The 21,660-nt window shown below is 48.6% G+C and overlaps 8 protein-coding genes across 8 annotated transcripts; 5 read left to right on the top strand and 3 right to left on the bottom strand.

Annotated features, from left to right (window-relative positions):
* Positions 1 to 434: 434 nt before the first annotated feature.
* On the bottom strand, positions 435 to 2,113 carry ACHE_60271S (glycosyl hydrolase family 79 C-terminal domain-containing protein; the record flags this gene model as incomplete). Its single annotated transcript, XM_043281427.1, has 4 exons — positions 435 to 934; positions 985 to 1,238; positions 1,288 to 1,800; positions 1,848 to 2,113. The coding sequence occupies 4 exons, from the start codon at positions 2,111 to 2,113 to the stop codon at positions 435 to 437; spliced, it is 1,533 nt and encodes a 510-aa protein (XP_043138907.1).
* A 1,141-nt stretch (positions 2,114 to 3,254) lies between these two features.
* ACHE_60270A (uncharacterized protein) lies at positions 3,255 to 3,626 on the top strand (the record flags this gene model as incomplete). Its single annotated transcript, XM_043281426.1, has 1 exon — positions 3,255 to 3,626. The coding sequence occupies one exon, from the start codon at positions 3,255 to 3,257 to the stop codon at positions 3,624 to 3,626; it is 372 nt and encodes a 123-aa protein (XP_043138906.1).
* A 715-nt stretch (positions 3,627 to 4,341) lies between these two features.
* ACHE_60269S (Zn(II)2Cys6 transcription factor) lies at positions 4,342 to 6,549 on the bottom strand (the record flags this gene model as incomplete). Its single annotated transcript, XM_043281425.1, has 4 exons — positions 4,342 to 4,589; positions 4,645 to 5,144; positions 5,190 to 5,852; positions 5,906 to 6,549. 4 exons carry the CDS (start codon positions 6,547 to 6,549, stop codon positions 4,342 to 4,344), a joined length of 2,055 nt encoding a protein of 684 aa, XP_043138905.1.
* A 1,785-nt stretch (positions 6,550 to 8,334) lies between these two features.
* On the top strand, positions 8,335 to 10,636 carry ACHE_60268A (uncharacterized protein; the record flags this gene model as incomplete). The annotated part of the gene is made up of 10 exons (XM_043281424.1): positions 8,335 to 8,389; positions 8,445 to 8,666; positions 8,722 to 8,918; positions 8,976 to 9,156; positions 9,218 to 9,394; positions 9,446 to 9,658; positions 9,720 to 9,927; positions 9,979 to 10,100; positions 10,183 to 10,372; positions 10,429 to 10,636. The coding sequence occupies 10 exons, from the start codon at positions 8,335 to 8,337 to the stop codon at positions 10,634 to 10,636; spliced, it is 1,773 nt and encodes a 590-aa protein (XP_043138904.1).
* A 379-nt stretch (positions 10,637 to 11,015) lies between these two features.
* ACHE_60267S (uncharacterized protein) lies at positions 11,016 to 11,919 on the bottom strand (the record flags this gene model as incomplete). Its single annotated transcript, XM_043281423.1, has 7 exons — positions 11,016 to 11,092; positions 11,145 to 11,235; positions 11,292 to 11,422; positions 11,480 to 11,594; positions 11,646 to 11,717; positions 11,769 to 11,834; positions 11,896 to 11,919. 7 exons carry the CDS (start codon positions 11,917 to 11,919, stop codon positions 11,016 to 11,018), a joined length of 576 nt encoding a protein of 191 aa, XP_043138903.1.
* Positions 11,920 to 12,532: 613 nt separating this feature from the next.
* ACHE_60266A (putative oxalate/formate antiporter) lies at positions 12,533 to 13,908 on the top strand (the record flags this gene model as incomplete). The annotated part of the gene is made up of 3 exons (XM_043281422.1): positions 12,533 to 12,800; positions 12,859 to 12,951; positions 13,001 to 13,908. The coding sequence occupies 3 exons, from the start codon at positions 12,533 to 12,535 to the stop codon at positions 13,906 to 13,908; spliced, it is 1,269 nt and encodes a 422-aa protein (XP_043138902.1).
* Positions 13,909 to 15,014: 1,106 nt separating this feature from the next.
* Positions 15,015 to 18,241, top strand: ACHE_60265A (PT repeat family protein; the record flags this gene model as incomplete). The annotated part of the gene is made up of 2 exons (XM_043281421.1): positions 15,015 to 15,264; positions 15,345 to 18,241. 2 exons carry the CDS (start codon positions 15,015 to 15,017, stop codon positions 18,239 to 18,241), a joined length of 3,147 nt encoding a protein of 1,048 aa, XP_043138901.1.
* Positions 18,242 to 18,866: 625 nt separating this feature from the next.
* Positions 18,867 to 21,530, top strand: ACHE_60264A (uncharacterized protein; the record flags this gene model as incomplete). Its single annotated transcript, XM_043281419.1, has 2 exons — positions 18,867 to 18,969; positions 19,063 to 21,530. 2 exons carry the CDS (start codon positions 18,867 to 18,869, stop codon positions 21,528 to 21,530), a joined length of 2,571 nt encoding a protein of 856 aa, XP_043138900.1.
* Positions 21,531 to 21,660: the final 130 nt, after the last annotated feature.

Here is a 21,660-nt window from a genome sequence, read left to right as displayed (position 1 = left end):
GCGCCCCGTCTTGGTGAAAAGAGCTCGTCGGGAACGCCTCCCCTATGCTGGTAGATAAATTTGCCTATCTCATGGAGAGTTGTGTGTTTGAAAATTTTGTTTTTCCAGGGTTCGAAGATCGAGTCGCTTTGGCTCCAGAGGGCGTTATCGTAGTCCATGCATCGGGTTGGGATAATTTTCTTTGCTGAGATGTACATTTTCCGGACTTGTCTCCATCAATAATGAAACAATATGTAGATTTCGAATGGCAAAGAGGTGAAGATGTATGAGACTGCATTTCAGGGGCAGAGTTACAGCCTCGTTTGCTGAACTGTTCTCGAATTGACCAATCAAATGAACGGATCATATGCATTGTTGTATACCATAGTAAAATCAACCCAGACAGATAATCATACAGAAATCTATAGATATATCCATATTTGACAAAAATTTAGTTACCCCAAAATCAAAACAACCCCCGAAGAAGCCGGCACATCAACCTTAACCAGCCCATCATTGACACTAACCCTCTCCTTCAACCCCATCACATCAACAGTCACCGGCTTACCACCACCAAGCTCAAAATCATAAGACACGCCTCCGAATGTCAGGTTCGAGCGCGCATCTGCCCCAGGTCCCATGAACCGCAGGACATTGGCTGTGGTGTAGCGACTCGGAACGCGGAACGTGTATTCCTTGCTCGGGCGTGGGGTGGTAGAGTTGGCGTACCATGCTTCCAGGTTGAGGGTCACGAGACGCGAAAGAGCGTTGTCGTGGTAGACTGCGTATGCGGACTCCGTGTCACTGGGGAGCGGGATGTTTGTGAGGCGGGTGGAGTTGCTGTTGCCAAGAGCATGAGCAACCATCATCTGGCCGTAGTATGGTGGACGGGTGCTTGGCTTTGCGCCGTCGACGCAAACGGGTTGCCTTGGTGAAAGTTGATGCGTTTGATGTTCTATTTCATTGTGTTAGTGTTTTCTTATGAAGCGTGATGGCGGCGGTGACTTACGTTCGTCGCAGACCAGAGGGCAAAGTCGACCACCCAAAGTGCGCTGCCCATGCTCCAGGTCCAGGCGCCTCCTTGGAGGGCCATGCCGTTCACTTCGTTTAGGGTGTATGGGAGTCCGAGGTAGGAGAGTTTCTGGGCAGCGTCTATGTGGACGGCTACGGAGCCAACAACACCAGTGTGGTTCATGAGGAGACTTTGTATCGACAGGTCTGTGAGTCCGTAACGCTCTTCGTAGTCTGTGTCCATGTAGCTGCAGTTATTAGCATCCAATCGCTTCTTTTGGAGGAACAGGAACTCACTTATGCATAGAAATCTCATGAATAAATCTCGTATCCAGCCCCTTTCTAAATACATCCTGCGGGTCCCACGGCGCCCTACCAGACCAATTACTCCAGATCAAGCTCGGTGCAGCAAACCCCACATTAATCCCCGGGCACTCCTCCTTCATGGCCTTGGCCACAACCCCAGACTTCCAATTCCACTCCCGGATATACTCCGCCATAGTCCAGTTCGGCGGACGAGTGTAACTCGGATATCCCGAGTAGAAGTCCGGCTCGTTGCCCAGCTCCGAAAGACGAAGAGTCGAGCCCATGTGCTTGCAGGCAGCTGCTGCGGCGGAGGACAGTTGGGTAGATTGGTCGGAGCCGTTGTATGCGAGGTTCAATGAGTGAGAGAACTCGAGGCCCGGGATGGCGTGGTAGGAGGAAAAGAAATCAGGGCCGTAGGTTACTTTGATGGGTTGGTCATCGGTGGGGGTCTCGTAGGTTAGGTTCATGGCTTCATTTTGGTTTGGGTTGTAGAATGTGCGGTCCCTGTTTTTTGTTAGATTCATGTAGGAGATACGGATGCAAGGACTTACTGTGTAGTTCCCCCAATCCGGATTTTCGGGAATGCACCGACGGCATTCTTCAGATTGGATAGCAGGTTTCGTGAATACTCATTAGGATGCGTTGCGTTTCCGAGATAGTCGATAGCCGATGAGAACTCAATTGAAAACGACGAGACGCCCTTCGGCACGGGCTCACTGGCACCTGCAGGCGGAGACTGAGGAACAAGCAGCTGTCCAGCAGCCTGCTGTGCCAGAAGGCCTAGTAAAAGCGATCCAGATGCCATTGCCATTGCCATTGTCTGGTAATTGAACGACGTGATCACTACTGGGAGCCGGCCCGACTTATACGACCTATGTCGGAGATCATGGTGGGAGAATGTCGGAGTACTGCCACAAACCCGTACCGAAAGCACATCCGTCCCAGCGGTACTTCGTTCCAAGCCCTTATTCCATTGGCTGTTGTTCTGGAAAGAGCCGGAGCTAGTCCTTGGTCGTTGCCTACCCCATACTTTCCACTGCAGGGGATGGATACTACCAAGATGCACCCCGACCTTGGCAGTGTCCAGTCATATCACCCACAATCCACGGTTCCGAACCAGATAACTGTTTTCTGCAGTTCCAAATAAACTCGGTGGATCTCCACTGTCTATCGGCAAAGACCCGCTGCCACTGCCGAGGGCGAATGAGGGGGCTTCATTGGTTCACAGGGTACGAATATTACTCCGGAGAGTACGGTGTACGAGGAGTACGGCAAAAATTAATAGAGATGCCTGTCTGAATATACCGAGTACTTGTCAGTGCACTCCTAGCACTGAGCCTTCGAACACTTGAGTTTGTCGAACCGGCCATACAACGCCATCCTCCCCCCGGCACCGGTTTCCCATACGGCGCTCTGGCTCCGCTGTTCCGGACATTGGGAGAGGCGTACGGTTGTGTCTGATACCAATCAGGTAGAGTAGTCGGCTAAATTACTGGGAAAGATTGTACGACGGACTGCTGTGCTTGAAAAGAACTACCACATAACAAGTTGGGGCTTTGTGCGGATCAGAGGTGGAAAATAGTGCATACAAAGGTTGGACAAGGCGCATATTGCTCTATCTCAGGGTGAACACAAGCACACGGCATATAGCACATGGCGCATGAACAGACGAATACGTGAATACGTAAGAGAAGAAGTGATTCATCTTCGAATGTTGTTGTAGGGTTGCATTGCAGCTGTATCAGTGTTTCCAGTTCTCAGTTAAAATGGGATATCTGTCCGTCAACCATTCAGGAAAGCCACGCCAATCTCATTGATTGCCTTGGTTCGTTGTTGCAGAGGATTGGTTGTATCTAATAGACAATGGCGCGTGCAACGCTCTGGGACCTTGGGACTATAAATATGCGAAAGGAAACCTCTTTCCCAACCACCAACAATCAGCATAATTATATTGAACCATGACCACCATGGCTACCACCAACAGCCACAAGCCCCCCTATTCAACATCCCACACCCTTAAAGCCCTCGACCAACGCTATAATGCCCAATCCTACTCAACCATAGCCACAATCATGGCCCTCCGCCAAACATACTTCCAAGACCGCTTCACCTTCATGCGCGGAGAAGACATGGTTCCCGTCCTCAAGCGTCTCGGTGCTACAGACGAAAACTTCCGCTACGTCAAATCCATAAGCAACATAACAGGCCTGAATCTCGACTACTGCACAGTTACTCACGGCCGTTACAGCAGACTTCGCCGCACAATTCAGCGTCTCGAGTGGCAGCCCTACACGCTTCCCGTGCAAGAGGACTACTGCCGGCACGACTGAGGTTCGGAGGGGTGATTGAAGAAGCCCTGTTATTGAATGGATTGATGAAGCCTAAAGTTCGGAGTGTTGATGTGATGGCATACAGGATGCAGGCATATGTAGGTATGAATACGCATTCGTATTGTATATATCACCGGACAATGTGGTTCGTCACATTAGAATAGTCTATATGGCTATTTGTCCAAACAGCACGGACACAAACCCCACAGTTCGTCACTGAGTTTAACGTAACTGACGCGATCTCATGCATGACAGCCGTGCGCAATACCATAGAAACAAATGTCCGGCTATAGTCCTGGAAACAACATCGATCGAGTCAAATATGTTTTCTGGCGACATACAATCTTGACCCATACTTTAATGACAGAACAACCTTTGGCAAAGCCCCAAGGGAAGAGCCAGAAGTACTGGGATGTGATTGTGTAGTGGACCGTGCAGCTGTAGGGTAAACTCCCGATACGAACATGGAACTGCACGGCTGAAAGGCTGATTCATTGATTTGATAGGACCTTGTGGACTTAAATGCGTGTTTGACTCGGCGCACCACCCACTTGGCATATTGGATGTCACATCTCGCAAGTGCCCAGCCCGTTTGGTTACATCGTCTTTTGTATATGCATACTTGCTCACATGTCGTGCTGTGGGTATTTTGAACAATCGGATGGATTAACTCCGCCAATAAACCAATTACTGCTGCCATTAATGCAGCACTAGCTTAGTCCATATTAAGTGCCTCCTCAACATGTCTAGGCAGATAGAAATTCCGACTCAACCCCGTCCAGTGCATCCCGTCTAACCGGACGAGAGCCAAGTCCATCAAGTCACAGCCTTTGCTCTGACTGCGTAGTGCCTGTCGCCACATATATACCAGTCGCCTTGCACGGATTGCATGGTCTCTGGAGGGAGCTTGCACGACCAAGAGTAACATGAAACTTGAGACAGTAGCAAAGCCAATTCGAATCCCTGACCGCATTAGTATAAGTGTCATGAGAAAATAGACGCAAGGGGAAGGACGTACAGGAATACCAAAACCCAGACAAGTCACTGCATACCATCCGCATAACCAACCGCAACATAATAGCTGCGCAGTTTTCTGCGGCCTTGACAGTTCCGATATCCGTTTCGCGTGTCATTTCAATAGCCGGGACGGGTTCGATTTCCTCCGCCTCAACAATCTCCGAGATATAATCGTCGACGAGGTTGAAGCTTTCCGGATCGTGCATTTCCATTGTCGGTAGTGGTTCTGTGCCTTCTTCGAAGAGTGGCGGTGGTGTTGCTGAACGGACTAGGGGTCGGAGTAGGGCGCGGAAAATGAAAATTTCGAGGAGAATGTAGGCGAAGTGTAGGCTGGTGGATGTGGAATGTGGTGTTGGGTCGTCGATGGTGAAGTGCCCTGTGTGTGATTTGAGCTGTGCTGGTAAAGCCGAATACCAATCTTTGAGCTTTCGGAGGAGAGTGCGAGCGACATGGAGGGATTCAGAGAAATTTGATGATAAACGTTGTGCAGATCTCAGGGAGCTGTCTGTGTTAGATCTGCGAATTTGGTCTGGATGAGTGACTTACAATAATGCATGCTGCACCTCATCTGCAATATACGATAACCGGCTAAAGTGCTGAAAGGCAAGACCAGCCTGGCGTGCTTGATCGTCAGACAATCGGTCCAAATCAAAATCCTGGTCATCTAGGTTCGTCACATCCCATTCATCGTGTCGGATATATGGCGGCCTGCCCATCAACAGACAGCGCCATTTGTCTTCGCTGTAGATCACCCACCAAAGTCTACGTCGCAGTCGTTTCTCCCATACCGGTAGCCCCATCGGACGGCATTCTAGTGTTAGTCCCAACGACGACGCCAGCCCGACCAACAGCCCTACAAATGACCAGATGAAGGGACTATCTGCGAGTGCGCTTTCTTTACCTTTTAATGGTTTGTGCAGGTAGAGAAGGCCAGCTTGCATCACAGACAAATGAGGAGTGTGGATCTCTTGCAGCAGTAGCTCCAGAACCATGCGCCATAGTTGGTCTGTGGGTGATGGAGTGTAGGCGTTGACAAGACACAGATATTCGTCGAATTTGGCAAACGGTTGGGCGGATGCATAGATGGCGGCTAAGAGATGGACTGGAGTGTTGCGGAGGACCTGCTGATCAGGGATTGGTTGCGCGAGAGAGAGTCCAAACTGCGACCTTGAAATAACCGGTAGCATGGGATAAACAAACTTGATAAAGCTTTGCATGGCATGAGTGTCTGACAATTATGCCTGCCCGGGATGGATACATACAGCGCCACAAGTCGTTGTCCACATTCTAATGAAATCAATGATTCCAATTCCTCCCGAATGAGGTCCCTCTTGGGAAACCCTGTGGCTTCCTTGGAAGCATTATATAGTCCTTCTGCCGTCACCAAGAAATGCACTGGGATTTTCTCTTCAAGAGGCACGCCTCCAGCATTGCGAAAATGGACCTGGTGAAACCGGAGGAAACCACGATCATCGAACCGGCAATGTCGCAGCAGCCATGGATCAGATTCGCCGGACGCACCGATTACCTGAGTTGACAAACCCGGAAGTTGATCAAGGGTTTGTATAGTCTGTCCAAATCGCCCTGGCGTGGATTCAGTGATGAACGGAAGGTCAATTGGAATTCCGGTGGGAAATAGAGGAGAGTCACTGAAAACAGGTGGAACTGATGCAGGAGCAGGAGCAGGTGTTGGAGCTGGTTCTTGTACTGGAAGAGGGACAGAACCCGGAAGCACAGTCGATGGAGATGGCTCGTTTGGTCGATATCGATCAAATGAACAGGGCAAGTTGCGCTGCTGGCATCGCTGGCAAGTATTTTCTGCGTTCCTATCGCACCGCAATTTCTTGCGACGGCATTGATCGCATGGGGGATGACGCTTTGAGCGATAAGGACGTGAATAGTCCATAGTGAACTGCCGCCGAACAAACGGCGAAACAGTGTATTAAAGTTGCGAGGTTCGGCGAAGTCGCGGTCTGTGTCGCCGGAGGGCGCAGAGTGGAGCTCACCTTATACGCTGCCAAACATGGCACCATCGGTATCAAAGGGGACCGAGATATTCAACCGCTATTCCGATATTCTAGAATGCCAATCGACATAAGTGGGATGGTAAAACCCGATCCATCGTCACCAGATATTAAGGGTAAGCACCCGGAAACAGCTAGGTCTACATACCCAGGGGTATGTCTTAGGTGTAATCCCGACATTTGGCGATCACCAAACAACCATATCAAGTCACTGTAATCTCCTTTGGCCATCCCCAGAAACAGTAATCGTGGAGCATGTCTGGCTTTGGGTCGGTAGAGCTGGGTTCTCGGGTAATCTGGTTTGGCAATAGACTCCGAGGTGGTTCGATCGGTCGATGTAAAGATAATTCTTGCACATTCTGCTCTTGTAGAAAGGCACAAAGATACGTGATAGTAGAGTAGTGATAGCCTTGGAGAGCTGTTGAATGGAGAGCGTTGAGGTCAAGGCAAGATTCATCCTTATCAGTGTATCTTATCTCTTATCGATAACATTATCAGCAGCCCTATTATGCTTTTGAGTACATAGGTCGGAGCGCCCCGCGCTAGCGCTCGGAGAGCCCCGGAACACCCTTAGCGAGTCCCGCTAAATCACATGACCCACTACCATTAGCGAGCCCTTTCAAGTACCACTAGTATCGTAATTGAATCTTGTCCTCCTTTTTTATTTCATCAAAACCTGATCTTCCTCATAGCACTTATCTAGCGCTTCTTAAGCATTTATCACATCATGGCTTCATTTCCGAACTCTCCTCTGAATGCAGAAGATCTTGATGTACGTGCTAAGGAAAAAGATTCCTAGTACTTATATAAAGTACTTACATTTACTCATAGCATCAAGTCCCTTTAATTCGTTTAACAGAGGGAGCTCCAGATAGTCTTGCTTCAGACTATATTGAATATACTACATGCTTACCTGATTATCCGAAGACAAGCACCCATGGATATTCCTATATTGTTGAGAAGAAAGACTCTTTAAACGGAAAGGATGGTATTAAGACAATTCTTGATGAGGTTTGTGAAAGGTACTTGTTAAGTGCTTGGAATATATTAATTAAGTACTTGACAGGTGCAATACTCTAAAGATGAGATCTCAAGGAAAAATATATATTGTGCATTTTTAAGAGCCCCAGTGCTAAAAGTTCGATTGAAATGTTCAGGAGTAAAGATATGTGAATATCTATCTTCTGATTTGAAATCAATCACTCATACATCATATAATAATAGCATCTGGTCTCAAATGCGGCAAGCACAACAAGCTGTTGATTTGACTGAGCCAGATCAAAATCGAAGGAACACTTACACGTGAGTACTATACTAATATTTAGGGAGTGCTATTTATGTGCTTGAAAAGTGTGCACTAAGTCTTTTTAGGTTTTATCATTCAGTTCTGAGTCGTTTTGAAAGGCAAAAAGGATGTCTACAACAACTTGATACCTGTAGTCCAGGCGTTCAGTACCATCGGGAACCAGTAAGTACTTATCAAATACTTTTCAAGCACATACGAGATACTTATCTGATATGACTAGGATGTGAACGGTGAATTAATACCCTTTGTTGGATGTGTTCATTATCTTAACAACCCTCGATATCATTTTTACCGCCGGCTTCTAGGAACTCAACTGAATGTTGAGCTCCTAAAAGGGTTATTTGACAATAATATCAATCCCATGCCAGAAGAATGTAGTATGATACTACATCAAAAAACAAGGCGCCTAAAATGTGGTATGTTAATACTTATTTACTACATATAAAGTGCTTCTCTAAACACTTTATGCAGGGATTAACCACCCACAAGGATCTGGAGCCTTACTTAAACTAGGCTGTGAAGTTTATTTTTATCTACTGCTTCCTATTGATCAAAAAACCTGTCCTTACTATATCTTTCTTTCACAAGGTGTTCATCAACATCCACCACCACCATTAACCAAGACCCCAGCACGAATCATTCAGTGTCTTGAAAAAATCATTTTCAATACCCTCACACCTGATATGACAACATGTAAGTGCTTCTAAGGCATTTGACTATTACAAAAAAAGTACTAAACAATTGTTAGCCACATTTTTGAAGTCCCCTGCTCTCCAGCAGTTCTGCCATGATAATAATGCATTTACCTTAGCAGATGTTCATCAAAGTTTGAATAACACTGATCGGGTTACTGCTATAATTCAAAGACAGAAGCTTTTACATTTTCCTGAAGGGCAGCACTATAATGGAGTTGCCTTTGAAATGCAGATCAATCCTCAGATCAAGGTATGTACTTTGCAAGCGCTTCTTTAATGCCTCCAGGGTGTTAAACTAGTATTCTAGGAATATATTCAGGCAAAGTACCAAGATGACAGTGAATTTATGTTAATCTGTGCATTGAAGGAGCAATTAGAGCTCCTTTTAACACTCAAGTCATTTGAGGTTGATATGTCTTATAAGCGGCTCAAGGCTGCTAAATTAAATGAAGTTGTTTTTACAACTTATTTACCAAATCATGGCAAAAGTAAGTACTTAGTACTTGATAGGCACCCTTTAAGCACTAACACATTGAAAAATCACTTCAGTTATTACCTTAGTTCGAGTGTTCACCAATCAAGAGAGCCCAATTGGATACTATCGACTCTTTAAAAGAGTCTTTCAAGTTATTGCCAATGTGACTGGACAATCAGTTTGCTTCTGGCATATCCATCAAGAAGGCTTTCAAGGAATTATTTGTGACATGGATAATAAACAAACTAGTGGTAAGTGAAATTTTATAGTACCTAATCAGTGCTAACATACTGCTTCTTAAGGGCTTGGAAAGTACTTATATGAGCTTGATCCTTCACGTACTACTGAAGAACATCTTCGTAGTACTATAGTCTTTTGCCAGGTCCACTTTCATCGAAATATTGTCAAGGCTGTTGGAAATCATCCCAATCAGCAGGGAGTCCGTCAAAGAATGGCAGGTTTATTAACCTGTAAATGTATGGACGACTATTACAAATTACTTGATTTATTGCAAGGTAAGTACTGATTATTACTTGATAAATGCTATGTTAGCACTTCTATTGACAACAAAACTAGCACATGAGACTGATAATGCTGATAATGTCTTCCACTGGGCACAACACAAGCGAGATCCAGTAATTGCAGCTGGGTTAAATAAGCACTGCTCATTAATTCCATCTGAACATTGGGATTTTATCCGAAACTCAACCAATACTGCAGAGCAAACTCATAATAAATCCTATGCCTTTGGAAGACAGCAATTACTACTGCCTGCAGTAAAAAGGTATTTGGTTTATATCTTCCTAATAATCTATAAGTACTTACAGTTTCCTAGTGCCTGGATTCTTGATAAGCGAGATATTCAACAGTATCTTGGACGTGAAACCTTCAGTATATTTCATGCCAATCGGACAACTAATATGGAAACCCATTATTTGCGTCATATGCAACGGGATTGTAAGTACTACATTAGTATCTAGCTAGTACTAAAAAAGTGCTTGACCAGTGTTTAATATTTGTCCTAATTTATATATATTAGTCTCCCGCAAGCGACAACACTCATTCAGTTCACCTACTATGGATGATGATAATATTCAATTACCAAGCACTTCTGGTATAATACCACCATCTTTAAGGAATGAACAATCATCACCTTCAGTAAGACAATCTTCAATTCGTGAACGATCATGGTCAAGGCAATCCTCAAGCCGTGGAAGAACTCCAACCCGGTAAGCATTAATCAAGCACCTAATAAACACCATAAAAATACTAATTAAGTACCAAGGTCCTCTTCCTCAGCACTTCGACGGGTTGCTTCTGCAAATATAGAAGTTCAACAGGCTCAACTTGATATTGAAAAGGAAAAAGTTGAGATTGAAAGAGAAAGATTGAAGCTTGAACAAGAACGGGTAAAGCTTGCAAGAGAACAGGCTGAGGTTCGACAACTTGAATTGCAGAATTTAGAACGGGAGAGAGAATTATACAAAAAATAGCAAAGAGAATATTACTCAGGTCTGCTATGTACTTTCAAAGTGCTTTTTTAATGTTTAAAAATATGTGATGAATTACCAACTAATAGGCACTTAATAACTGCTCTCCACTAGTTATATTTAATTACTAGAAGAGCAGTCTTAAAGTACTTATGAATCACTAAAGCAGTAAAGGGTTCAATAATGTTAGCTCAGATCTGTGGTCTAGTTGTGATACCATCATGATATGTCTATTAGCTATCAAAAATATATGTATTGAGCTTATACTGAATTTCTATCTGCTAAAGAATAACTTAATATTTTGATTTAGATTTATGAATCTTTCTTTATCTAGCTAATAGATCATCCATTCTGTAAATAGATCTAATACAAATGCGATCTATTACTCTGCATCAGTGGGAAGTGAATTTGGGTCAAAAAGACTAAAGTTATCACAATGCCCCTCATTTTTGCAACAGTCTAAGCACTTAATAAGCATATATCAAGCGTTTAGAAAAATATTTTTACTTACCCTTTGCTCTCAATCCCTTCGCTGCACAACTAGGACATGGAACAGCATGGCCATTGTCCTTGCACCAACGTTGCATGGCAGCACATGATACCTAAGCACTTATCAGACATCAAAAAGGTATAAAACAAGCGCTTTGAATGTACTTACAGTGCCTTTCTTCGTGAGAGGGAATGGCGGCTTGGTATGGCCAGGGGGTGTGGTAGGCTCAGGAGAAGTGGACTCTGAAGGGCTGGGGGCAGGCTCAGAAGGAGGGCCTTCAATAATATTCTTGAAAAACTCTGTTATCCTTTGTAAGTGCCTGCAAAGTGCCTGTGAAGTACTTAGAATATACTTACTAACTGCTGCCTTCACTGCCTCTGGTTTTGGCCGTCCGGTTCCAGGACGCGCAACATTAACATTATGATAGTGTTTCACATGGTAACGCAGGTCATTGGTCCCAGGAAATGCTTTCTAAGTACATATTTAGCATTAGAAAAAAATAAAGAAGTGGTAATAACTTACTTTTCCACGAATACAGTCTTCCACACGACAGAACAGCTCATCAACGTGAATGATAGTCTCCTCATTCTCTCCCTAAACACTTGTTAGCACCTTCCAAACATCTCAGTAACATTTAATTCATACCTCCTTAATCAGAGGTAGCGACAGGGTTCCAGCGGGCACACGGTCAAGATAGGCTTTGTACGCGGGCTTCTTTCATTAATATGCATTTGTTAAGTGCTTCTTAAACGCATGGCTGATATTTCCTTACCACATCTGCAAGCGTAGAAGGCATTATGACGGCAGGAAGGGGGGTTGTATATCAATTGTGTAGGCACTAGGCAGATGAAGGATTTCAACATAAGAAAGAAGGTGTAATTTTGGGGCACGCTCAGTGTTGTGGATCATGTGATTTAGCGGGACTCGGTAAGGGCGTTCCGGGGCTCTCCGAGCGCTAGCGCGGGGCGCTCCGACCTACAACCTCTATGCTTTTTCTGTACATTATGATTGGCTAGGGTCACATGACATAAAACCGTTTTAACGCGCCTTGTGACTACTAATGCGGTCTAATTTACTACAAGGGCTCACTTCAGAATACGGTAGACTATCCGATATTAACATCCAGACAACCAATATCTTCGCCGAACTCATCGCCGAAGTGGTCTCGGTATCATCAACAAATCGAAAATCCGACGCCAAGAAAATGACATCCTAGGACGGAAATCTTTTCTACTCAGGGTTGGAAGCTGCAAAAGGCTGCAATACAACTGCAACATCCTTGATAATCAGGATGGTGGATTTCTAATCACTGATCACGCCATGGTGTCATAGTCGGGATCGAGCTGAATATATATATTCTCTCAGGAGTTCGTTTCTATTTGTTCTTATACTCCAACAGCATCGCGACAATGACCACGAAAGAATGCGACGCGACTCCCGCGGAGGCTTCAGGACCGGTGATTGAAGACGATAAATATCCTGAAGGCGGTCTTCGAGCATGGCTGGTCGTCTTGGGGTCGTGGTGTGCAATGATCCCGTCCATGGGGCTTTTGAACAGTTTGGGAATTCTGCATGCCTGGACTGCTGGTCATCAATTGAGCAATTATACTGAGTCCAGCATTGGTTGGATTTACGGCGCGTATGGTTTCTTTCTGTATATCGGCTCAGCTCAAGTGGGTAAGTGATTAATGGCTTGGTGTTTTTAGAATGCTCTCACTGACATGAATGGCGCTAGGCCCGATTTTCGATGCATACGGACCGAACTATGTCATTATTCCCGGGTCAATTGGCATCGTTGTTGCAATGGTCTGCCTCAGCTTCAGCAAAGGTACGTATCTATATCTCCACCTGCACATGTACATGGCTAACTGCAGTAGAATACTACCAGATTTTCCTTTCGTTCAGTGTCCTCGGTGGCTTCTCTGCATGCCTGCTGTTCACACCCGCCATAGCTGCCGTCGGTCACTGGTTCAACATCCGCCGAGGACTCGCAACCGGCATCGCCTGTACTGCAGGTGGCTTAGGGGGCGTCATATTCCCGATAATCATCCTTTTCGCAGCGCCCAGGATTGGCTTCCCCTGGGCTATGCGGATCATTGCGCTAGTCAGCGCCGTTTTGTGCCTGGCAGCCTGTTTCCTAATCAGAACCCGACTTCCCTTGAACAAAAAGGCCGGTGGTGCTGTCGACTTGAAAGCTCTTAAAGATGTGCATTATGCATCGACCACAGTGGCCGTGTTCCTGGTCGAGTTTGCCGTCTTCATTCCCATCACATACATTGCGTCGTACGCCGTCTACATTGGCATGAACGACACACTCGCTTATGCTCTAATCGCATTGCTGAACCTAGGCGCCATCCCCGGGCGCTTCCTCCCGGGCTTACTAGCAGACAAACTAGGCCGATTCAATGTGATGATCTGCACGGCCTTGGTCTGCTCCATCCTAACACTAGCGCTCTGGCTCAAAGCCGGTGACAACACAGCAGCGATTATCTGCTACGCAGTGCTCTTTGGCTTCTGGAGCGGCGCAGCGATCAGTCTGACGCCGGTGTGTATCTCGCAAGTATGCAAGACAGAGGATTTGGGCAAGCGGAACGGCACGACTTTTGCGATTTCGAGTATCGGGACTCTCACTGGGATTCCGATCGCGGGTGCGATTCAGGAACGGGATCATGGGAGTTATCGCGGATTGATTATCTTTGGAGGCGTGATGTATTTGGCAGCGACGGTGGCGTTTGTTGTTGCGAGGGGATTTTGTCGGAATTGGGTATTGTGGGTGAAATTCTAATACTACCAAGTAGTCAATATTTAATATAAAGATGTTTATCAGATCCAATGGAGAAAAAAGTCGACTCAAAGATTGATCAAGCTTTCCGGATCGCGTTGTTTGACATTGGTGTTTAACTCGCATGCAGGATGCGAGATAATGCCGGCAACGAATGGGAGAGAGAGAGTAGATGAATTGATTGTTGATTGGCTTATGGTATGCTTCATGCTACTTAATCGTGCTACTATTAAGCAGGGGCGTACCTCGATCTTGTTGACCGACAGACCATACTCCGTACAGAGCACGACATCCGGGGATTCCGCCTCTTTGTGTCACAGCTATGATAAGATAATAGTACAGAGAATGAAAGGCAAATCAGCAGGACTCCTCATCTTAGCCCAATGACAAGCAGTAGACTCAGAATTGCCTTTGTGCTTCAGCCGGGCGAGTGGACAGCCTCACCAATCTTGCCCAATCGGGTAATGTGTTGATCATCCGATGAAAGTTCATGTGAAAAGTGAAAAAATCAGAGCAATTGAAGTGAGACAGCTCTACTACTACGAGGACTCTGTGCTCTGTACATTATGTGCGAATATTGAATCCTAGACCTGTCAGTACTAGTAATGCGTAGGAAAAATCTGCATCGGACAGCGAATGAGATGCAGCTGCACACAAGCCGTGACTCGACAGGCTTTATTGACCGACTTTCGCCTCGCCTCATGTATGTATGCCCGTTCTCGCTTCACCGCATTTTAGGCTAGAACTGCACAATTTTGCATGATTTCTGGGGCAACTGCTGTCTATTTTCTGCCTGAGTCACGGGATTGACGCCTGAGGGCTGCGAAGTCACCTGAGAAGATCTTCGCCGGACCCCTCCAACAACAACAATTCTTTCCTCTTCTCACCTTCACCTCTTGTTCTTTTGACACCTTCCTCTCATCTCAATTTATCCTCTCAATTATCTGAGAGGATCCTCTACCACTCTATCCCTACTCTTTTGTACAGTACCCATCTTGTTCATATCTGCTGTTTTGTTTTAATTTTTTTCGCCTTACCCACCCACCTCCGAAACCCAACTGATAGAGATTTACGACTTACGAACTCACGACTCGACTCAATCATCTATCATGGCCGCTAAAAAAGAAAACGTCACTATTGCCCTCCATCGCTCCTCCGATTCCATTCCTCTTTACCTCGCTGGTACCTTTACCAACCCGCAATGGCAGCCCGTCAAGTTGACCGTCAAGCGGCCCCCACAGAGCGAGGACTGGATTTACTCACGCAAGATGAAGCTGTCTCCGGGCCAGTATCAGTATCGGTTCTGCGAGGGGGAGGGGGAGGATGCTGTTTGGTTTCATGATGAGGGTGCGAAGCAGGGTAAGATTTTTCCAGAGTAAAAAAGAAAAGCCTTCAGAGGAAAATGGGCACAGAAGCTAATTGATTCTTCTCTACTGTAGTATCCGGTGACAATGGCATTGTGAACGTGCTGAATGTCGGGGACCTGGCTGCTGAAGAAGAGCCCATGACAAACGGTGAAAAATCTGTTTCCGAACCCGAGGTCCAAAGAAACGGTTCCAACCGTCCCAACGGCACAGAGGCGGAACCGGTGGAAGAGACAAAACCGGTGGAGAATGGCCACTCTGAGGAAGTTCCGGAGGTTCCGGCCGAAGAAGTGCCCACAACAAACGGTACCAACGGTGTTCACACGGAAGAGGCCGCTTCGGAAGAGCCTGTCACGGAAACCGTCGAGTCTACTACCAATGGAACAGAGGCGCCAGCTGCTGAGGAACCCGCCCAGGAACCCGCTGTTGAACCGGTCCAAGAACCTAGTACCAACGGGACGATCGAAGCTCCCACCGCTGAGGAACCTGCTGCTGAAGAGCCAGCTGAGAAGGCCATTGCTGAGGAGAAGCCCGCCACGGAGGCTCCCGCTGCAGAGCTGGCGATTGAGGAACCGGCACAGGAGCCCATTGAGTCGGCTACATCTGTCGAAGCTCCCACCAAGGAAGAGACCCCCGCAGTTGAGGAGCCCGCAGCGGCTACGGAGGCTGCCGCTGAGCCTGAGACTGCTCAGGAACCGGCTGCCGCTGAGGTCGAGGAGCCCGTGAAGGAGGCTGACGACGTCAAGGTGGAAACCGTCGAGGAACCATCCACCGAGGCCAAGGAGGAGCCTTTGCAAGCACCTGTTGCTGAGGAGCCCGTGAAGGAAGCTCCTGTTGAAGAGACTCCTGCTGAGGAGCCCGCCGCCAAGGTCGAGGAGCCCGCCGCTGAAGAACCTACGACTGAGACAGAGGCCCCTGCTGAGTCTGTCGAAGAAACCAAGGAGGACGAACCCACTCCTGCTCCTGAAGAGAAGCCTGTTGCAGAGGAGCCTGTCGAGGCTGAACCTACAAAGGAGGGATCGACTGAGCCCGTTGCAGAGGCACCGGCCGCTAAGGAGCCTGTTCAGGAGCGGAAGCCGGAAGAGCCTGTGGCCAAGGAATCTGCCCCTGCCGCCGAAGAAGCTGCTGAACCAGTTAAGGAGGAAGCTGTTGCTGAAGAACCCGCAGCGGAAGCTCCTGTCGAGGAGAAGCAGGACGATCCTGTTGTCGAAGCAGTGAAGGAGGAACCCGTTGCCGAAGCTCCTGTGGAAGAGAAGCAGGAGCCGGTCGCCGAACCTGTTGTTGAACCTGCTACGCAAGAGCCCGCTGCTGAAGCTTCTGTCGAGGAAAAGCAGGAGACTGCTGAGCCCGTTGCTGAGGTCACTGCTGAGGCCCCGGCCGAGGAGAAGCAGGAGCTGGTTGCTGAGCCTGCTGTTGAGGCAGTGAAGGAAGAGCCAGTGACTGAAGCTGCAGAGGAACCTACCCCCGCGGCGCCTGTCGAGGAGACCCCCAAACCGACTGCGGAGCCCGCAACGGAAGCCCCGGCTGCCGAAGCTGTTATTACGAAAGCAACTCCCGCCGAAAAGGTTGAGACCGCTGAGGAGCCTGTTGATGAGACCCTCAGTGTTGACGCCACCAAGGAGGAGCCTGAGGCCACTCCTGATGCCCCTGTGGAGGAGCCTACCAAGGAGCCCGAGACCGTCCAGGAACCAACTGTTGAGACTTCGACTGAAGAGCCCACCGCTGAGGAGCCCGTACCTGTTGAGGAGCCTGCTAAGGAGTCTGCTGTCGAAGAGTCCGTCGCGGAGGCACCCGCTGCTGAGGAGCCCAAGGAGATTGTTGCGGAAGAACCGGCTATCGAAGAACCCACCGTCGAAGCACCCGCTGCCGAAACCACCACTGAGGCTCCTGTGGCCGAGGAACCCGCTGTGGAGACTACTACCGACGAGGCTTCCAAGAAGGAAGTCCCCGCCCCCGCCGCTGAGACCATCGAAGCCGTCCCTGAACCTGCTGCTGAGAAGCAGGAGCCTGAAGAGCCTGTCGAGGCCCCTGTCCAGACCACAAATGAGGCCCCCTTGGAATCCACTACCGAACCAGAGCAGCCAATCGCTGAGGAGCCAATCGCAGAGGAGAAGGTCGTCGAAGAGCCTGCCAAGGAAGAGCCTGCCAAGGAAGAACCTGTTGCTGAGCCCGTTGTGGAGCAGGTCACCGAAGTGTCCGCCAAGGAAGAGCTTGTTGCTACTGAGCCTGCGACTGAGACTGCTGAACCTGTTGTCGACACGCCGGCTCCTGAAGAACCAGTTGTGGAGTCCGCCCACTCTGAGGGTTCTGCTGTTGAGGCCATCAAGACAGAAGAGGCCGTTCCAGAACCAGAGCCAGCAGTTGAGGAGACAACAGAGACCGCCTCGAAGGACTCTCTGCAAGAGCCCAATGGCCACCCCGTCGAACAGCGCGACACCGTCCCTGAAGCACAGGAGGCTGGTTCCTCGGAACCCACCCAGGAGAGTACTCCGGCTGAAGAGGACGCTAACAAGGACAGCAGCATCCTGACCCCCGAGACTCTTGGCGTTGGTGCTGCCGCTGCAGCCACCGCCGGTGCTGCTATTGCTGCTGGTGTGGCCGTCGCTCACAAGAAGTCCGAAGCCGCCGCGCCCGAAATCAAGGACAGCGAGGCTAAGGCCGCAGACAGTAAGCAGGACGCTCCCGCCGCACAAGAGCCTGAGCCAAGTGCTCGTGCCGCAGAACCGGAACCGTCGTCGAAGCCCGAAGTCGAAGCAGCCGCCGAGTCCACAACTGAGTCTACAACCACCGAAGCAGCCAACAAGGCCGGTGACGTTTCTACTGGGAATACAAATCGGTCAGTGACTACTGCTACTGCAGTTTCCTTGAACCATGGCGACAGCTGGTTGAAATCCATTGTCCGATCCGTGTTTTCCAACCTGTTTGGTGCTCTTTTCTCGCCTTTCCGCAGCAGTGGAAAGACCGAGCAGTAGATACGTGTCGTTTTGTTTTGTTTCGTCGTTTCGTTTGCGTTTTTGTTTAATTCGCAACTGACGTGACTCAGGAAACTGCTCTTGATGACCGTTGTTGGTGCTCCTTTGCTAGCCATAGGCCTCGGTCTGAGCTGGCGTGCTTATACCCGAAAAGCTTGATTTACGGCAAATTATAAAAAGAAGAAAGCTCGCTTATCTCGATACCGCTCGATTCCCCTCTATCTTTTCTATTGTCTATTATCCATTCCTCCTCTCCATCCAGATTGCGTTGTTTGATGTCTTGTCTTGCCGTGTTGCCTGCTATGCTATTGCTGTATGTTTTGAGGTTGTCATGATTGATGATAATGATGGTTCCAGATGATGATATGTGATGATAATGAATTTACTGGATGACCTTCACTTGATTCGTAGGAGCCGGAGTATTGTAGGCTGTATTCGAGGCATTCTCGCCAACCCTAGCATAGCTTGTTCATTCACTGACAGACATGAAAATGTCAACCACAACAACAACCCAAGATAAGACACTTTCTCTCCTTTCCACCTTTGTTTCAGGCTCGAAATGCTCTATTCCCAACTTCATATCAGACAGGTTTATTGGTAGATACGCTCTTCACCTGTATCCAACATGTCGCCTCGCAGCGGCAACGCGTGGGCTGTCATGAAAGCTCGCGAGAAGAAAAAACAACAGCAAGAGCGACAGCAGCAGCAGCCAACGGACTCTGCAAAAGGTACGTGCATCCAGTCTTCTATCGTGGATATCTTTCTGTCTCTAGAGACCTTGCGTCAAAAGAAAAAGAAGTTGACCTCGACCTCTTCTCCAGCATCCACCTCCACCTCCCACAAACCCCCCATCCTAGACTACCCCAGCTCCATCACATCTCGCGAATCATCATTCAGCTCCTCCCACGACGCGAAGCTCGACCAGGTCCTGGCCAGCCACCATGCTCAGGACCAGGACCAAGTCTTTTCCTCGTCCTTCGTGAGCACGACCACCGAAGCAGATAGTCCCAGAGAGAAAGGCCAACGCGTCGAGAACGAGACCAAACATTCCCGTGTCGCGGCCCTGCGCACGAAGTTTAGTCTTAGGGATATTGGGGAGGTTCGGAAGGGGCAGGGAGTTTCCGATTTGTCTAGAGATGAGAGGCCCTACAGTGGCACGACGACGCTTCAGAATAGCTTTGATGAGGACGTTCTTATGCCTGAGAAGCCGGACCCAGGTGTTTATTTGCAGTCTGCGCCTGGTTCTCAGATGTCGTTGGGTAAGAATCTTGATCTGGCTGCCCAGCTGCCTACTCAGGACGATGAGAGTCTCGAGAGGATCAGGAAGCAAAAGGCGAAGCAGAAGAATTCTACGGAAGATGATGCGACTGACCAGATCGACGCTATGATACTCGAGGCAGCTGAAGCGCCTGCTGCTCGCAAGGGACAGTATCTGAATAGCGGACAGGCTGAAGTTGTCAAGACTCAGACTAGTGCTCAGAGCTTGAGAGCTGAAAGGGCTGAATTCACGCCTGAGCCATCCCCGGGGGTTCATGGCGGAAATGTGTCTCGCCTCGAACTGTCGAGCCCTCTTCCACCGCCGTCTCTCTGTCAACTGAAACCTTCCAACTCTCAAGACACATCAAAGATCATCCCAAACACAACAACCCACGGCGGCTCCGCCCCCTCTCCCCCAGACCCAACCTACAACAACACCATAACCCTCGACCAACAACTCCACTCGCACGTCCAAGCCCTGCACCACCACCTAAACAGTGTCGTGAACCGGCTCACAAAGACATTCGAATCCTCGAATAACTGGACGATGGACCAGATTCTGAGGAATGTCGAGGTTCTGTCTGATACGGCGCGGGTTATGAATGCGAGGTCTGCGGGGTTGAGTGAGACTGTTGCTGGGGTGCAGAGGGGGGTAAGGGAGCTTGGAGAGAGGGATGAGGTGCTGAAGGGAGAGGTTAGGGGGGCTGAGGAGAGGTTGATGGGTGTTTTGAGGGAGGAGGTTGGAAGGTTGAGGGTTGATTTGGGATTGGATGCGTTTCCTATGCCTCCGACTGCGCTGGGTGTCCCAGAGATGACAGGCGCGAGGCAGTTGCGTCCAAAGGAGCAGGACATGTCTGGAGGAGGGCATAACAAAGGAACCGACAGTCTAACTGAGGATGGAATGATACAGGTGAAACCAGATGCACCTTTGCCCTCCACGCCCGTTCGAAAGAAAGAAACCAATCCACCACGCAGTGGCTCATCAGCTCGCAAAAATCGAGCCCAAGAATCCTCCGGCAGCCCCGAACCCAGACCTACAGTTGACCGGACATTCTCTCTCGATGCCGTCTCTGAAAACAGCCAATCCACTTTGCAACCACTGCAGAAGCAAAAGACAGAAGGCTCTGTTCCAAGCGAAGAGGGCACAAAAACACCTCATAGAAAAGGCATGTTTGGTTTTCGCAGACGGCGCGATACAGGCGACAACCAGTCCTCGTCGTTTTCATCCAGCAAATTCCTGCGTACGCCACGCCGAAACAAGGACAAAAACAATGACAAGGACAAACCCAGCAAGAAAGTTTCATCCGAAGGTCTCAAGAAGGCTGAACCCGTGTCTGATTCTACAATCGCACCACCCTCCACACCACCAGTCCCCAAAGTCCCAGCCAACCTGGCCCAACCACAACCACAACAACAGCCATCACACCTGCAACCACCAACAAAGGCCGAAAATATGAGCCCAAGCGCCATCCACCCCGCCCTCCGCAACCCGCGCCAACAGCAAATCATGCGCGAACGCGAACAACGCCTTCACCAACAACAAACCAGACTGCAGCAACTCAATTACAATTACCGCACGAACCAACTCCCATTATCTTCAACATCAGCGGCGTTAATTCCCCAACGAAGCCTTCGAGGCTCAAGATCCCACCAGGGTTTCAGATCAAAGGTCTCCGCGGTACCATCTTCGGCTTCGGCTTCGTTGTTTAATGATTCGGGGTTCGGTGCGCGGAGATCACCTTCGTTATCTATGAGGATGGATTCGGATATGGGGTATCAGTGGATTCCGGGTCTACCACCTCCTGGGTATATGTCTACTGCTAGATATATTTCTCCTTCGGGGAGTTGTTTGCCTGAGCCGCCGCGGTTTGGGGCGAGGGGTGGTTTGCAGGGTCATGGTCATGGTCATGGACGTGGACATGGACATGGTAGGCCTTTGGGGTCTCGGGAGGGTAGTTCATCTTCGGTTGTGCCGCGGAGAGGGAGGGGAGCTAGTCCGATGGGTTCTACGCGTGGTTCGGCTGAGGGTTAGGTAAGTGTGGTGACAGAGCAGTGATTCTTGAGAACTGGGATATGGTTATTGATGATGATGACAAACGAGTCATATTTACGAATAATGAAATGCAACATAAGAGAAACAAATATTAACATGAATTCAAAAT

This window comes from Aspergillus chevalieri, chromosome 6 (assembly GCF_016861735.1).
Source record: "Aspergillus chevalieri M1 DNA, chromosome 6, nearly complete sequence".
Taxonomy (NCBI): Eukaryota; Fungi; Ascomycota; class Eurotiomycetes; order Eurotiales; family Aspergillaceae; genus Aspergillus; species Aspergillus chevalieri.
This window is presented reverse-complemented; position numbering and strand designations above follow the sequence as displayed.